The sequence below is a fragment of the Pantherophis guttatus genome, chromosome 8 (genome assembly GCF_059756535.1).
Source record: "Pantherophis guttatus breed Tessera chromosome 8, ASM5975653v1, whole genome shotgun sequence".
Classification (NCBI taxonomy): Eukaryota; Metazoa; Chordata; class Lepidosauria; order Squamata; family Colubridae; genus Pantherophis; species Pantherophis guttatus.
In genome coordinates this window covers 50,987,210-51,005,034 of record NC_142070.1, presented here as the reverse complement: position 1 = coordinate 51,005,034, position 17,825 = coordinate 50,987,210, and the positions used below count along the sequence as shown (strand labels likewise).

General features: G+C 37.8%; 1 protein-coding gene across 5 annotated transcripts in view; it reads left to right on the top strand.

Moving 5' to 3' along the window:
- Positions 1-17,825, top strand: part of GALNTL6 (polypeptide N-acetylgalactosaminyltransferase like 6) — a 927,557-nt gene that overhangs the window by 394,733 nt on the left and 514,999 nt on the right. For all 5 annotated transcript variants that reach the window (XM_034401355.2, XM_034401356.3, XM_034401354.3 and 2 more), the window contains exon 3: positions 7,314-7,422. In XM_034401355.2, coding sequence (XP_034257246.1) covers positions 7,314-7,422 — 109 coding nt within the window. The remainder of the gene's footprint in view (positions 1-7,313; positions 7,423-17,825) is intronic.

The window sequence follows — 17,825 nt, the reverse complement described above, 5'->3', positions numbered from 1 at the left end:
TCTTATCCAAGAGATATTGGTGTTGATCCCTAGGTAATGGCTTCGTGAGCAAGTCTGCTATCTGCTCTTTTGTCTCGCAGAAAACTGTCCTAACGAAACCTATCCTGGTCAATTGCCTGACATGTTTATACTTGATGTCAATGTGACGTGACCTCTGTCCCACTGCATCAGCCTGTGAGATATTGATAGCAGCCGTGTTGTCCTCATAAATCTCAATAGGATGCACTGGTTCTTCCCACAAGTTTTTTAGGAGATCATCAAACCATACCAGATTATTAGATGCTTTCGATAAACACACATATTCTGCCTCGGCAGTGGAAGTGGCAATTAACTTCTGTTTACCTGAGTACCAATGGATGGGACTCCCATTCGGAAATATAACATAACCTGAGGTACTCTTTCTGGACTTAATGTCCCCTGCCCAATCAGCATCTGCGTAACAGCATAAACTTGGTTTATCTGATGTATCTGGCTCCAATAAAAGTGAATGTTTAACAGTGTTCTTTAAATCCCTTAAAACTCTTTTAATTCAACTCCAGTGGTATTGAGTGGGATTCTCAGAATGCCTGGACAGAACGTTTACGGTCAGACTAATATCTGGCCTAGTCCAGCTTGCAATATACAGTAATAATCCTATTACTGATTTATAAAGTGTCTTCTGCTCAAAAGGTTCACATTCAGCATACATATTCTTGAGGAAATCTGTTTGCATGGGTGTGTCACAAGGTTTGGCCTCTGTCATGTTGCATCTTTCTACCAATTCTGTAATCTTGTCCTGTTGGGAGAGTTCATACCCTTTTTCTGTCTTTACAAATTGGACTCCTAAGAATTTATCAATTCGACCTAGAGGCTTTAGGGCAAAATTCTTATTTAACTCCTTGGAAAACATCTTATATCTGTCCTCAGACTTGCAGACATACAAAATATCATTCACGTAAACCAGAACTGTTTTTTTAATACCCTGATTATTTTTAATGCACATACATTCATCAGCTGATGAGACTGTAAAACCCATCTGTTTTAAACTACTGGTAAGGCATTCGTACCACCTTCTGCCAGATTGTTTAAGACCATAGAGGCTTTTGTTTAAAAGCCAAATATCACTTTCTTGGTGCTCTACACCTTGAGGAGCCGTAACATATATTTTCTTATCTAACGTGGCGTGTAAGTATGCTGTTTGTACGTCGAATTGGTACACACTCTCCCCTTGTATGGCAGTTATAGTGAGTGCGGTCTTCACACTTTCAGGCCGGACTGTAGGTGAGAAGGTATCAACATAATCATGAGGGAATCTTTGTGAAAAACCCTGTGAAACCAAACTCGCCTTATAAATAAACTTCCCATCTTCGATGGGCTTTTTCTTAAAGACCCATCTTGTGCCAATTACTTTTTGTTCATTGGTAACTCCGTTGGTGTGAATACCTCTAGTTTTTTCAAACTCTGCAATTTGGTATCCATCGCAGCACGCCAATTTTGTTGTTCTTTATCAGATAGAATTAACACATCTTCATACCTTTGGGGTATGACCGAAACCTGGTCAACAGAAATGACAAAAGTTTCATACCTTTTTGGCTTCTTCCCCCTAGTGGATCGAACTGGTCTTTTAACTGATTCTTCATCCACTTCAGTACTATCTGATAAGTTGTCCTCCTCACCATCACCATTCTGTACCTTTAAAGTGGGATGCCCTTCTTTCCATGCTGTCTCCGTCTTCCACTTTAAAATTCCCTTCAAGGGTTTGGGGGGGGTGTACTGTCCTCCTCATCTCCAAAACCAGAGGTGTTGCTATCAGTAGATAGGCTTTCAGAGACTTTTTCTGTGTTTTTATTTTTACTATGAGGGGAATCTTGAGCCAGGATCTCATTTGCATGGATCCTGCTCCAATTAGTGCCTTCATAAAAAGTAGCTGACCTAGATATTACTATTCTCCCATTTGAGTCCACAAACCCAAAAGCCTTAGAACCTGTCTCATAGCCCATAAACCTCAGTTTGGCTGAGACTTTATCCCCCTTCTTTCTAAGCTCTTTTGGGATGTGGACATCAGCCATCACTCCAAATACATGAAGATGCGCCAATTTCGGCTTATGGCCATACACTATCTCATATGGGGTCTTTTGTACCACACTGGACCACACCTGGTTCAGTGTATAATTTGCATGCGAAACAGCTTCCGCCCAATATGAAAAACTTAAGTCAGCATCCTCAAGTGCGCACCTTGTCTGCAGCACGCCATCCCGTCTTTCCGAAATTCCATTTTGAAATGCGGAGTAAGGAGCCATGCATAAATGTACTATGCCTTTCCTTTTCAGCCAATCAGAGAACTGCGCTGAATTAAACTCAGTTCCTCTATTGGTCAAAATCTTTTGAATATTGACCTTATGCTGGTTCTCCACTAGGCGGCAGAATTCCTTAAATTTAGACAATATCTGATCCTTGGATTTGATAGGGTAAACAAATCCAAACCTACTATGGTCATCTACAATTGTCAGAAAGTAACGATTCCCACCAAAAGAGGCTTTCAGGGGACCCACCAGATCCATATGTACCAACTAGAATATGTGTTCAGAATATCTCTGGGATTTTTTGGGTGCAGGACTCACTTTTGACTTCGCAATCCTGCAAATAGAACAGTCCAGAAAAATGTTACAATCTTTAACCCTGGTTCCATTTGAACATTCAGATACCTTTTGTACTACTGGGAAGCTTACATGACCCAATCTATGATGCATGAGATGAGTACATTCATCATGTAACGACTTGCCAATGGAGATTGTGTTGGCTCACTCCTTCCCTGTTTTAAGTTAAAACTTACAGTCCTCTTACTGCTTAAAACATTTTTACAATTACCTTTAAAATTCCCCTTCTCTTGTGTACCTCCAAAATCTTCATCTGAATCAAATTGAGATTCGTCATCATCACTATCAAGAGTGGTAATCTGGTTAGTAATATCAGATTCCTCAGCCTTTGAAATGGGAGAGTAATAGGGTAAACCGCTGATTTTCAACACTTCCCCAACCACATGCTTATTATTGGTAACCACAGCAGTTCCCTCTGTGAACAATATCTCTATCTTAGAATTCTCACTTATCTTCACAGTGCTGAGCAAATTATGATCAATGTCAGGTACATATAAAACATCATTAACTTCCCCAAGCCCAGGAATAAAAACCTTACCAATACCAGTAACTCTTACCCTTTTACCATTTGCAACCTTAACCATAGATTTATATCCCCTCAATTCAGTAAACAGCCTTTGATTATTCACAATATGTTTGCTTGCCCCACTATCCAACAGCCACAGTTTTATGTGTTGCTTTCTAGAGAGATCTGATTCAGATGTCTCAACCACAGTAACAAAGTTGTCAACAAAACCAAATTTGTCCTTCTTATCATCTTTCTTCGACCATTTATCCCTTCTCTGACGGGAAGTATTACTTGTGGCTTCCCATGTGGAGTGGGTGATCTTTTCCTATACCGACCACCAGAGGGCGCCCTTTGGCATGCTCTAGCATTACGCAGGCAATCCCTTTTGTAATGACCCTTAGATCCATAATTAAAGCATTCCCCAACAGTATAAATCTTATCGGGGCTTTTTGACCTTCTCATTTGCCTATCCTTCCCGTGGAAGGTTGCCCTATCTTTTCTCAAATTGTCTTCAGCAATTAATTTACCAGACAGAACTTCCAGGGACATGTTTTCAGGACTAATGTTGTCCAGTCGGGACACAAAATTATCCCAACTAGGATCTAGGGAGTTAATTAAGATACTGATCAAACTCTGTTCATCTACATGCTGTCCCCTTAAAGTTAACTCCTCCCGCATTTTATTAAGTTCACAAAGGTGTTCGTTCATATCAATACCTTGTTTCAATTTCGCAGAATGAAATTCACTGGAAATTCTGCTTGTTGCATTAGAATTCTTGCAACAAAACAGTTTAAACAATTTTTGCCAAACTTCACATATAGTTAAACCATGTGGAATACTGGGATACAAAACAGGGTCAATGGCTGATAACAAAACACAAAACGCTTTGTGATGCAAAAGATCCGTTTCCATAGTCCAGGGATTGGGGGGAGGGTCAAGCAATAACGATAACACATCTTCCCTCATTAGAATCACCTGCACATTTTTAGACCATTCCTCTAAATTCTTTCCACTAATGTGTAAGGTTTTAAAACCAGATGGCAAAATATTTGCATTTGTAGGCGTAGGATTAGGAAAATGCTGCCTCCCATGATGTCGCAGATTTTTAAACTGACAATAGGGTATAGGAATCACAGTGGTTGGCTTAAAAACTGCCGGTTGGTCACTCGATGATGGCCCCCCCTTCAATGGAGGGAGTCAAATTCTCAGGCTATATGTACTCAGAAATCATCCGTGCCTGTGATGCAGAATGTGAAGACCTCCTCGGCTGCCTCCCCGCAGAAAACCTTGAGTGTTCTCCTGGAACGTCAACTTCGGTTGGTATAGTCCCAGAGGTAGCTCCAAAAACTGGGGGCACCGTGGGAGTGCCCACCCCATTTACAACAGATGAAGAGCAGGTCGTAGATATTGAGGGAGTATTAATACAAGTTGCAGTTTCACATTGAGCAATAAGTAAGTGAAAATCAGTTCCAAAGAACGCAGTTAACGTCTCAATTGCACTTGCAACTTCAGTTTCGGGAGGTGAACTCCTTACATTCAAGGCTGTGCCCGCCATCACCATATTGGTCGTCTGGGTAGTAGCCAGCCCAGGCAGCATTGGTGGCATTTCAGATGCAATCGGAACTAGCGATGCTGTAGTCGAAGGGGGGATAAAACTTCCAGCTGGCTGATTTAAAGCAGTTTGGGCAGTAGATAACATTTGGCGGGAAATTTAAAACAGGCAGTTCTTTGTTTCCTGCCTTGGGTTTACAGCCAGCAAGGGGGGTTACAGGAGAAGTTTGAAAATCCCTTACCAGCCTGATGTTTTCAGTCCTGTCTCGAGCTGCCACTGGCGTAGTTGCTGCTTGCATCAAGACGCTGAAATCAGCAGCTGGATTCTGACATGTTGTAGGGAGTCCGAGAGTTTGAAGTATTATTGACCTCACTTCATCTTCTCCCACCGGTCTTACATTCGATGCCATAGGAGACGCCCGTCTACCTACTGCTCCTCCAAGTGGGGGAAAATCACCTTCTGCAACATGCATCTCGGGAGCTGGGGCATCTGCTTCAAAACTCACAGCTTCTTCGCTCTCCTGCACAACCGTTGCTTGAAGTCCTCCAGCTGAGGCCATCCTGGCTTGTTCTTCCATCAATTGGTCTTGGAGTTGCTTCCTCTTAGTAAAGGCCCGGGTCTCGACTTTATCCTGTCGCGTTGGTTTGATGGTGGGCATGCTAGTGCATTGTGCTACGAATCAGGTCCATTGAACTGCTACCAATTGTGCTACCAATTGTGAAGGAAAGGTTATGTATTGGAATGGACCATGACCCAATATGCACACAAACGCACTAAAGCATGGAAGTTGACAGAGGAGTCTTGAGAAACTACTTAGTTTAATAAAAAAACACATGAAAATAAAACCTACAAGAAGGCACCAACGGCCTAAAAAATTATCCTCTCAGCAAAGTCCATTAGCTCTAATCTTCTTCCCAAGCGTGGGAGGCTCTCTGCGTTCTTTGTCAGTCTTCTCAGGAGCAAGGCAGTGACTCAGCTCTTTGTAGCAACTTCAGCTCTGGAGTAAGGTCTCTGGCCATGATCTGCTGCTCTCTGCTGGGCTCTGCAGTGAACTCAGCAGTCAACTCTGGTGCTGCTTATATACTGATCAACTGTCCGTTGGAAAGTGCGGGAAACTCAGAGCCAGGAAGCTGTGCTCTGATTGGTTCATTCAAACTGTTCAAACCAATCAATCAATTAGCTGCAGCAATATGCTGAGAGGTTTTTCCTCTCACATATAGGCCATTATTGATGTAATTAATATATATCACTAATAAGGCAAATAATATATTATCATCAGTTAATTATGATTTTTTAAACAACCACTGGATGTATTGATTATATTGTTTTTCCTTTTGCATCTATTAAATGTTGCAGTCACATGACAGATCTCCAAAATTGTAGGGGAAAAAGCTGCAGATTTATAATACCAAACTCAGTTTCATGAAAATCCATTTTAATTAAACTGAAGTTTGTAGCTGATCAGTTGTTCTTAAAATTCAATGTCTAGACAAAAGCTTCGCTGCAAGAAGGATTGCTCAATATGATGTCCAGAAGCAGAGGATGGAATTCTAGTGTCAAGACATTGAATTTAAAGTATTTTTTACTTTTATAGCATGCCACAGTACACAAATTCAATGCACTGAATTTAAAGTATTTGTGAGCCTATGCCACAAAGACTGGACGCAATTGCTAATTGCAGTCCACTGTGAACAGCTTCTATAGTGACACAAGAGACTTCTAAGAAGCTAATCATAAATAGAATAATAGGATGCACTAAACAGGGTAGTTCATAGCAGGTAGCAGGGTGCTAATAGAGAGGGTAATGAGATGCCAAGATTTTGCAAACATATATAAAAAGGGCAGGGCTTATATTAGATGGTCACCATGTTCATGACTTTTTTGTGCTGTCCCCACATCCTCACACAAACCCTGGCTTTTGGCATGTAAGAAATTTATTCTAAATGTAGTATTTATCTTTTGTCATGTAAGAAATTATACTTCTATCTATGTGACCTCAGCATTTGGCATCCATAGCTCCAACTCTTTTTATTAAAATTTGTCAACAATCCCACAGGCACATCTGTTTACAAACTTTTTTTTTATTTCATGTAATCTGATATGTAATCTGCCTCTTAAAAGAGACAGAGAAGGAACTTTACAGAATGTTATTATACAGCTTTCCAAGTGGATTTGTCACCATTTTTAGTCTGTTAGTTCCATTTTTATATTAAGAATCAAGATAGTTTGTATGTTGAAAGGAGAACCAAAAATGCAACAACTGTAGTTTTCGTCACAAAACCAAAAATCTAAATAAATAAATAAACTCCAGTAAATAACATCCCCCTTTTTAAAAAGAAAATAAGTAAACATTTAAAGCTGACTCAAATAAACAAGTATTTGCTAAGGAGAGATTGGTGGATTTTTACATATAGGGCATTCTTGGTTAAGTCATTCAAATGAGTGGAAAAAACAGCCAGAATATGCAAGAATTCCATGTGTATATTTTGGTCCATACAAGAAGCCTGACTGGTGCCTGCTTTTGCTTATGAATAAATTTGAGTTTCAACAAAAAATTGAGCACTTGCTGCTATTTGTTTTTCTTTTCAGACTATAATTATAACTGTTTCCTTTGCAGACTTTGCCAGTGAGGTTTGGAGATGGACAATTGTATACCTGGACAGATGGTTTGAAAAGAAAGGACTGGCATGACTATGAACGTATTCAAAAAGATGCCGTACGTTTAGGTGAGATGCTTAAGGAACTTGACCCATACATGTAAACAATTGGGAATGGGCAAAGGGAAGAAATTAGAGCACTACATTACTTACATACTTGCGAGCAATGTCAAAATACAAGTATGAAAGGTCAGTTTGTGTTGTGATGTCACTATGCACATTTCTTCATTTTCACATCATTGTGATTTCTACTGGACACTTGTGTCCCTATGGACACCTGAATAAATAGCATCTACAGAAATATCTTCAAGTATCTGAAATGTCATGCAAAATGTTGCATACCAAACTCAGTTTCATGGAAATCCACTTTCTTTAAACTGATGTTTGTAACTGATCAATTATTCTTAAATTTTAGTGTCTAGCCAGAAGTGCCAGAAGGATTGCTAAATGTGATGCCCAGAAGCAGAGGTTGTAGTGTATATTTTAGTTGAAATGTTCAGTTAAATTAGTGTGACATTCCATCTGCCATCTTGCTTATTTTACCCTTACCCTCCATCCTTATGGATGCCACTAGGAATTGTCATAACTGAAATAAGAAGAAAAGTGGATCTGTTCCATTATTTAAAAACTGAAGTTTTATCACAGCACTGTCAGTGGATAAATTTAAAAGTATCCTTTTCCTATTTTATTTTATTTTTTTAATATCCTTTAAAGTTCAGCTCTTGTAAAAATTAAATTATTTGAATGATGTATATACTATCCTTACTAGTTTGTTTTTAAAACTGTAAGACTGAAGCAAAGTGACTAAAAGTCACATAGTGATTGTCTTTGCTAAGTGGGGATTTGACCAAGCTGTTCCTAGTCACAGTTCGGTATTAATCATAACACACTGACTTAGATAGACATATATTTCCAACGGTTGCCTTATGCAGCTTAAGTGAGACTTTGTTCCTATGTTTTTGTGTTGGACTCTAATTATTTACTCAAATGGAAGTAGCTTTCATTTGTATGAAAGTGGCACATTTTTCTAGTGTAACTGTGAAATTGGGAATCAAGAGTTAATCTACAAATTTGATTCGATCGGAAGTGTCAGATTCGACCAGAAGTGTCGCGGCTAGACAGTCAGGGAATTAATGGGCTCTGATGAGCGCCGCGAAAACCCGGACTGACGAACCGCCGCCAAGGGGTCTTTGGACTGGAACCATCCTGTAGGGATGGGGAAGAAGGACAGGCACCTCGGAAGACCAAGAGAAACAGGCAAGTTCCTTCAAGGTCAGAGAATCTCTCTCTGATTCGGCGGCGGGGGCAGCAGCCATTGCGGCTGTCAAGAAGCTGGGGCAACCAGACTAAGTATTGAGCAGGAGCGGTGATTGCAACAGAGTTTTTGAAGCCGGGTGAATGACAGCCAACCAACAGGCAAAATAACAACAACAACAAAACTTTTTTAAACTTGAAACTCTCAGCATAAATATAGCGGCTAATGGACATGGTGGGGAAGAAAAGAGGATGTAAATTGAATTTAAAGAGTCAAAAACTCAAAAAGAAAATTGACTTTTAAATAAAAGTATCTGGAAAATTTTAAGAATTAGAAGAAGTAACCCCAAAATTGGTTAAAGGATCGGAAAGAAAATAAATAGAACCTTTTTGGGGGGGGGAATGTTAAGAAAAATAAAAGAGCATTGGACATTAAGCCCTGCAACAGAAGTGTTGTATACCTAAAGATAAATTAAGGGGAAAAAAAGAAGGGAAAAGTATTGTTTAATTTGGACTGGACTATAAAATTGACTTGGTATTTTCAAAGTTAAAAAGAAGAAAAAAGAAACTAGTAAATATTGTTAACATGGACTGATACAAAATGGATATTTTGTTAGTCAGTTAAGAGGAATTGTGGATTGTAGAGAGACATCTTCAGGAGAAAAAAATAATTGCAATTTGGAATCTTTGTTTTGGAAAATTTTGAACTGCATCACTGATAATAGTCATAAGAACTTTTGGGGAGGATTGCTTTGTCTGCAAGGGGCTTGACTTTGGGGAAAAAAAGGGAAACAACGAAACTTTTAAAACTGGAACAATACCAACACGGAAAAAATAAAATGATGCAGGAAATTAGAGAAATGATGGAAATGATGTACTCATTGTGGAAAGTGGAAATAAGAGGAATAATTATGATGCTACATGGAGCATCGAAACTCGAGAATCCAAAAACTGAGAGAGAGCATGTTCAAGCTGACAAGGAAACAAAGACGGAGAAGCAAGACACAGAGACTGAAAACAAAGAAGAAGATAAAGACAATGAGATTAATTTTGGAAAATTAATTGAATATATGGATAGTAATAATAAAAAGGAGGTTTTTAGAGATTACATTGGGATTAACAATGGAAAAAACAGAAAGGGCAGAAAGAGACAAAGAAGGAAAGAAGGGTGGAATAGAAAGAACACAAAAAACTTATATGATTACACCGGGATTAACAGTGAAAAAAAAGAGAGGAAAAGAATGGGGAACAACAGGAAATGCAGGGCAAAATAGAAGAGTCCAGGTCTGTGAAATACAGAATGACTACACTGGGATAAACAGTGGGATAAATAGTGGGGAGATAAGAAAAGGAGAAAAGAGATGGGAAACAATGGGAAATTTAGGGCAAAAGAGGAGAGCTCAAGATTTCAAAATACAAAAGAAAAAAAGGGGAAAGAAAAAGGTAAAAATAAAAATGGGACGGGAGAAAAAGAAATGAAAGAGAAAGATGCTATATGTATTTAGAATTGAAATATGAATTGTAGTAAGAAAAAAATGGGAAACCATATGATTGCAAAAATGAAATGAATAATAATTGGAATATTTGTATTTGTATTTTTGAAATTTAAATAATGATAAGCTTTGTTTTCTTTATCTTTTTTTAAGAAATATGAATAAGTTTAAATTGTAACAACTGAAATACCTTTAATGGTACAGTATATGGTGGTGAAAATAGAAAGGATTAAGTTGTGGCTTGGATAACAGCTAAAACATTTTTAAAATTAACTAGGGAAACTGTAACAGTGGAAATATTTTTAATTTTATAATGTGATGAAAGTAGAAATGATTAATTGTAATAATTGAAATACTTCCAATTGTATATTGTGTTGAAAGCAGAAATGACTATAATTAATTGATTGGTAAAAAGATAGTTATATAACTAACTGATTAATACTAAAATGTTGGATTTGTATTATCAAAGGAAATGTATGTTATAAAATAAGCGGATTTATTATCATTATAAGAATTAAACAATTTTAACACTACATAACTAACCAATGTGAGGATAGATATAAAAATAGATGACAAAGGGAAGGGGTATAATATAGAATAGAAGGGAAAAACTGAATTTGATTAAGATTAGAGATGAGAATGAAGGGTAATATTGTTTCTTAAAAAATAGATGAGAAATAAATATGGCAAAAAGGAAATATAGAAATTGTAAATTTAATTGAAATGACTAAACACTGTTTAAATTTGTGAACCGGCAAAATACTCTGTTCAAAGAAAATATTTGTATGTGTGTCTGTCTAAAAAAAAAAAAAAAAACTTGACCAAAAAAAAAAGAGAGTTAATTTACAAATTAAAGTATAGTATAGATTATACTAAAGTGTGCTAGCTCATCTCAAAGTTTTACACATTAAAACTAAACAAAGATCACAGAAGCATAATAGGCTTCATGTCATATTTAAAACTTGTGTATCAAATTAAGTTTTCTCCTAACTGAGGAGAATAAAAAAATGTACAAACAAGTCGAAGAATTGGCACTGTTTCTTTTTGGTTATTTAAGAGTATGAAAAAAAGTATCAACACATGTTTACCTTGAAATAAAATAGTATATAAAGCACACTATTTCAAAACTTTCTAAATTTAGTAACAAAGCATTCCATTAAAATTCAGAATGGTCTAGAGCCGTGATGGCGAACCTATGGCCCGCGTACCCGAAGTGGCACGCGGAGCCATGTCGCCTGGCATGCGTGGCATCACCTGTTTCTCTTCTGGGTTTCTGGCGCACATGCGTGCACGATGATCAACTGGCCTTTTTGCGTGCAACAGTGCCGGAAACGAGAAGATCTTCTAGCTGGTTTTCCGTTTTTCTGTGTGAGCATGCGCGCTGGCCAGCTGATTGTTATGTGCACATGCGCACCAGAAACCCAGAAGAGTAGCTGGCTGAAACCGGAAGTTCAGAAGCTGAAACTGGAAGTTCATTTTTGGGGTTACTCATGTGCCCTGGGCAGTGCCTCTACTGGGTTGCAACCCAGACACGCGCGCACGGTGCCCAAAAAAAATTGCCATCACTGGTCTAGAGGAAGGGTGGCCAACTATTTTGTAACCAGGGATTACAATTTTGTAGTATTTAAGAGTTAGCAAGGAGAGCAATAATATTTTACAAAGTCTATTCATAACCTATTTCTTTGCTATAAGAATTTCACAACAGGATCTCAGGAGATCTGAAGACTAAAAAACATTTGGTCTGATCTTGAATGAAGAGAAGGGGTAGGGAACTCATTTCAGAACTAAAATGTGTATCCGCCATTATCATTGGCCCTGTTTTCAGAACAAGTTGCTTATCTTTGGAACAAAGCATCAGACTAAGCTGAAAACAGCCCAGATTTACATTTATCTTTAATCCTTAATATTGTACATGAGTTTCAATGAATAATATTTCAGATAATTTAATTTACTTGTATTGGGATTAGCCCTTGGAGAAAGGATGAAGTAAAGTATATTTAATAGGTCTCCATTATTTTAATGCAGATGTGGTATCACAGCTTCAGTCTAAGAAGATGTCAATATTAACCTAAAATGATCCTTTGCTGCACCCCTGAAGGTTGAAATTAATAAGAAAATCTATATCTCTTGATTAGTAACTTGTTCAATATGCTTTCTTAAAAACTTTTCATGTTGACAGCCACTTTACAAACAGTATGTAATACTAGCAAAAGTCAATTGAGAGTCATTAATTGCCCCCTCCCACACATACACATACAGACTATGAAAGGCCTCTCTAGCAAATCGGTTTTTAATGATCTGAGTATAATCCATTTTCTTTAATGTCTTTGCAAACAGCTGAGCTCCAGAAAACTGCAGACTATGCAATGTGACAATATCACTTTTATTTGATCAGACTAGCTAAAGTATCTCCTAAAAAGGTCATGGCATCAAGAGTTTTGACTTCTGGCCAGAAGTTAATCTGATTGTTTCTGTTAGTCATATTTCATTGGCACCTACTACACACTCTCAGGGATGACCTTCAAAATAAAAAGAAATATGGCCTCTAAATTGAGCTATTTGGTAGGCTTTGGGATATGTACTGAAAAGCTTTCTCTCTCTCTGCTGTGCCACCCTAATTAGAATAACTTGTTTGGATCAACTCAATTTGACAATATTATTAGGAAATTCAAATCAGACTGATGATTTGAATCATATCTGAGCCAATTGACATCCCACAAGTATTTTGAATCAATTCTTCATTTGCAGAAGAATGAGATCTTTATTGAATTCCATGAACACTTCATCTTTCTCTAGATGCTCAAGATGACATATACAGTTCTTCTCTCTATTGCCACTGATTTTGTCCATAATAACTCAAAAAAGATTAGTCAGAGATCTAGCCAAAAGTTATTCAGTGGATTTCCTGGTCAAGTGGACTTGTGTGCCCAGTGTTAGATTTTCCAACATTAATCACTATGACAGCAGTAGCAATACCAAAATAAACAATTAATGATAATTCTTCAGTTTTCCAATTTTACCACAGGCAGGCAGACAGACAAAAAGACAGATACAATGGCAATGTATGTATGAAGAAAGCAGCCTAAAGGTTACTATTACCTTTGATATGTTACATTTTTTAATTATAATAAAAATTATTTAATTATTTTAATAAGTTCTGCTTTTCTCCTTTACAATCAACAGTCTAAGAAAGGGGAATGGATGGATGGATGGATTGATGGATGATAGATAGATAGATAGATAGATAGATAGATAGATAGATAGATAGATAGATGATACAAACACACACTAAATTTTGTGTGTAAATGAGGTAAAATCCTATTAAATGCAGGGGAAACTTATTTTCTTCACATATATAGGATTAATGTACAATTATCAAGACAAATTATATCAATTATTTTATTATAATGATCCTAAATTATGTCATTCATTAATATTTGTTATTCATTAATCATATCGTGAGCCACGTGGCGTAGTGGTTAGAGTGCAGTACTGCAGGCTACTTCTGCTGACTGCCGTCTGCCTGCAATTTGACAGATCAAATCTCACCAAGGCTCAAGGTTGAACTCAGCCTTCCATCCTTCTGAGGTGGGTAAACTGAGGACCCAGATTGTTGGGGAAATATGCTGACTCTGTAAACGGCTTAGAGAGGGCTGTAAAGCGGTATATAAGTGCTATTGCTATTGCTATATCATGATGCATGGTTACATGTTGCACTTACATTATTTATTTATTTATTTGATAGTTGCCCATGTCACATATGTGACTCTAATCAGTAAACGAGGTTGAAAAAGATTAGTACAACAATAATCAAGAAAACATAACAACAAAAAGCATTGCAAGCATCAAAATCAATAAAACTATAATTATAATTAATTATATAAGTGTAAAACTAATTTGTGGAAGAGCAGAGTCACTGTCAGGCATGCTTCCATTCAAAACCCAAGAAAGGAAACCCCCGACTCCATGTTTATAGAGAAGAGGTACTTTTACTGAGTTTGAAATGATAGCAATGAAAGAAAAGCAAGATCTGAAGCAAAAGACACAAAAGTTACATATTGAAAGTATCCCCAAATCCCTCCCCCCAAGGACCCAGGCTGAATGTCCAACCCCAACCCATATGGTGTCATGTGGGGTGCATCTTCAGATGTTTTCGTCTATCTGGTATTCCGGGACTGTTGACCTCGATTGGGTATAAACATGTTCATTCAGATGTGCAGTAGATCATGAGAGCAATCCTCTCTTTTCGTTCACACAGGCTGTCTCTCTCCAGCTCACTTCCCCACCCAAATGTCAATCTTCCCACTCCCCGTTACTATGGCAGCCGATAGCAAGCAAGCTTCATAGAGGCTGACTTTTTCCCTAACTACCTTACAGATTCCATGTCCACATTACTGGATTCACAGGTAGATGGCAAAGCATGTTTTTTAGCTCCTTCTGGAAAGTCAGCAAGTTCAAATAAGTCCCATGCCATTCAGGACTCCATACGTCATTACCAGCATCTTGAATCCTGAAGTAAACTGATGGCCAGTCTAACTTGTGGAGGAGAGGTGCATTGATCTAACTGTACACATAACTGCCCACATTGCCACATTTCGCAGCATGTGAAATTTCCAGATGTTTGTCAAGGGCAGCCCTATATATGTTACAGTAATCCATGTGGGATCATGTGAATGATGAGCCTAGGACAGAGATGGCTAACCTTTTTGTCATTGTGTGCCAAAAGTGGGGGGAGTGCGGGGGGGTCACGTGCAGGTACCCACACCCATAATTCTATGTACCTTGCCCTCCCGTGGATGCACACATGACACTCCCCCCCCGCTCCCCATGCTGTTGGCATGTGATGGCCCGGTGGGCCCGGTAGGCCTGTTTTTCACTCTCCCCAGGCTCCAGAGCCTTTCTAGGAACTGGGGAGGGCGAAAATGGCCTTCCCCCCCACCCCAGAGGCCCTCCAGAGGCTGGAAATGGCCCGTTTGCCGACTTCTGGTGGGCCCAGAAGGCCCGAAAATCAACTGGCGGAGCTGAGCTCTCATGCCCACCGATATGGCTTCACGTGCCACCTGTGGCACACATGCCATAGGTTCGCCATCATGGGCCTAGGACCTTGTGGCCCAAAGTGGGGACAACTGGTGCATAATCTGAAACTGATCAAAAGCCCTCCTAGTCCTGCCTGCCACTGCTCATTCATCAGGCAAAAACTTCCTGATTGCACAATAGGTCTGTCTGTTTATTTTATTTTTTAAAAAGGTTAAATATAAGATACAAGCTAACAAGAAAAAGAAGTGTGTGTGTGTGTGATCACAAAGACATATTGTAAGTACATGAATGATTTTGAAATAAAAAATTAAAAAGCACACACATTATAAAAAAGCATTCTGATAGTCCCTCCATCTTTCTCCTCCTCCTATCTCACTGTCCCTCATATCTCTAATTACTACATGGAAATATTTATATTTTACTTGTATATCATTACATGGGAAATATTGTAGATTAAAGGAAATTTGTGGGGTGGGTTGTTTTGTAGAATTTCATTCTGAACAATTAACTCGATAATTAGTATACCTGGCAATGGTACTGATTTGTCTGATAGCCTGACATTTTTATGCTATTTTACATCTGTACCAGCATGAGGGAATAATGTTCCTTTTCTTGGCTCACTAATTCTTGGTTTTCTTTGTTTTTAAGTCAAGAATCTTTCCTTCCCTCTTCTCAATATCATGTTGTATACAGTTGGATTATAAAATGGCAAGCTGATATTCCCTTGCAGAATAGTAACAAATATATATGTTGCTTTCATACTCAGAGGTAACACCATCTCCAGGCAGTCAGAAATATAAAAATGTATGGGATGTGGAGACAGCAGACAGACATCTTTAATAATTCTGGAATAGGATGCTGAGCCCAAGGGAGGGGTTAAAAGTGTCATCAGTCTGAAGTCCCTTTGTGCCCACAAGAGATCTAACTTCAGCTCACCTTGAATTCCATTGACTCTTATCTACTGCCAACTTCCTTTGGCTTAGATTCAGATTCTTATAAAGCACTTTAGCAGCAAATAAACCTATATATTAATTTGAACTACCTGGACTTCTGATTTCCTGCACTTGATTTTGATTTTTGATTTATCCACCTTTTGATTTATCCTTTTATGGATGGCTGTTTAAGTGACTGCTGCAAACTTTCCACTGAGTATGCCACACATATTATTTTCACAATAGAAAGTGAATGGGAAGACATGTATAATATTTTATGGAGTTTGCAAAGGATAATTGGGGTAGCTTCAAGAAACATTATTCAGTCCTGAGAAAAAGAAAGGAATGAGAAAGATGGTCAAAATAACTTTGATTTAATGTTGTCTTATACAGTATAAGATGGGACTGAGAGAAACTTCCAACAGTTTTCAAGATTTTGCTATTCTACCTTATTACAATTAAAAGCATTCCCTGCATTTCCCTTTCTTGACCTTGCTAATCTCAAAGGTCTGACAATCAGAAACAGCAATCAAATGAACTCCTCCTCAAGAATGGTAGGAACTATTCTTTTTCCTGCCAATAATTTTCCAATTTTGCTGCCAAAGCTGGTTCTTTGGCAGTGCTGATCCTGAAGTTGAATGAAAGCACTTAGGAGCACTTAAATGCTAAGGGAGCACTTAAGATAGCTTTTGGACAGTCATGGACCCACCTAGAAGGAGAGTGTTGAAGATTCCAGTTTCCTCTGGGAGCAGTTGGAAAGTCATGAGCATCCATCTTTCCTTTCAGTAGTTTGTTTTCTTAAGCAGACCTGGGTTTCATTTTTCAAAGCTTTTGTTTTATTTTGTTTTTTATCTTTAAAAGTTGACCAGCTGGTTGAATGCTGATTTATTTTAACACCATTGTGGACATTATCTGTTCTTTTTTTTCTCTTTCCCTTTTATTTGGAAAAGTTGTTCTGAATAACTTTTGCTATTTCGTAAGGAAAACATCACATTTTCTGGGGTAGTGAAAGTGTTTTCATTTGATTTACATTTATATTAGACTCTCACTACAGGGCTTTTACATCTTAATAATTTGTAAAATGTTTGGTTTTTTTAAAAAAAATCTTTTAATTTTGGGTCAAAATATCCATGAAATATCTGCACTGTCTTTTTAAGCTGTTTTTCATTCTGAGGATTCTTATGTTATTTTACTAATCATTGCCAAGTTATACAGAGCAACAATGTATCAGATTACAGACAAACAAATGTGGCTGATATTTAAAAAAATACTGTTTGATAATATGCAATACTTATGTGAAAGCGTTTTTAAAAATTTGATGAAATGACACTGGTTGTGAAAATATTCAGATGCATTTAACCATAGATAAATTAGACTCAGCAAAGGAATGTGATCTGAAAGCAGTAGATTCATTGGAAAGAAATATGACCTTTACAGAGTTAGAAGTTCAAACCTGCATTCTTATAGCAGAAATCTGACGAAGTGACAATTGATAAATTGGTTTTCTGTAAGAAGATTGAAGAAGATTTGGGAATGGATTTATCACATTTAATTGCAAAATAATTCTAACTTGATTTTTGAGTGAAGATAGACATAACTTTGGAGGTTGGACTTATTATATTTAACCAGAGAGCAATTAATAAGAAATAGTATTAAGAATAGGCTCAACGTTGATATACTAGGCCTCAGTGAAATTCATTGGATTGGCTGTGGCTTCTTCAACTCTGATAGTCATATTATATACGACTCTGGCAAT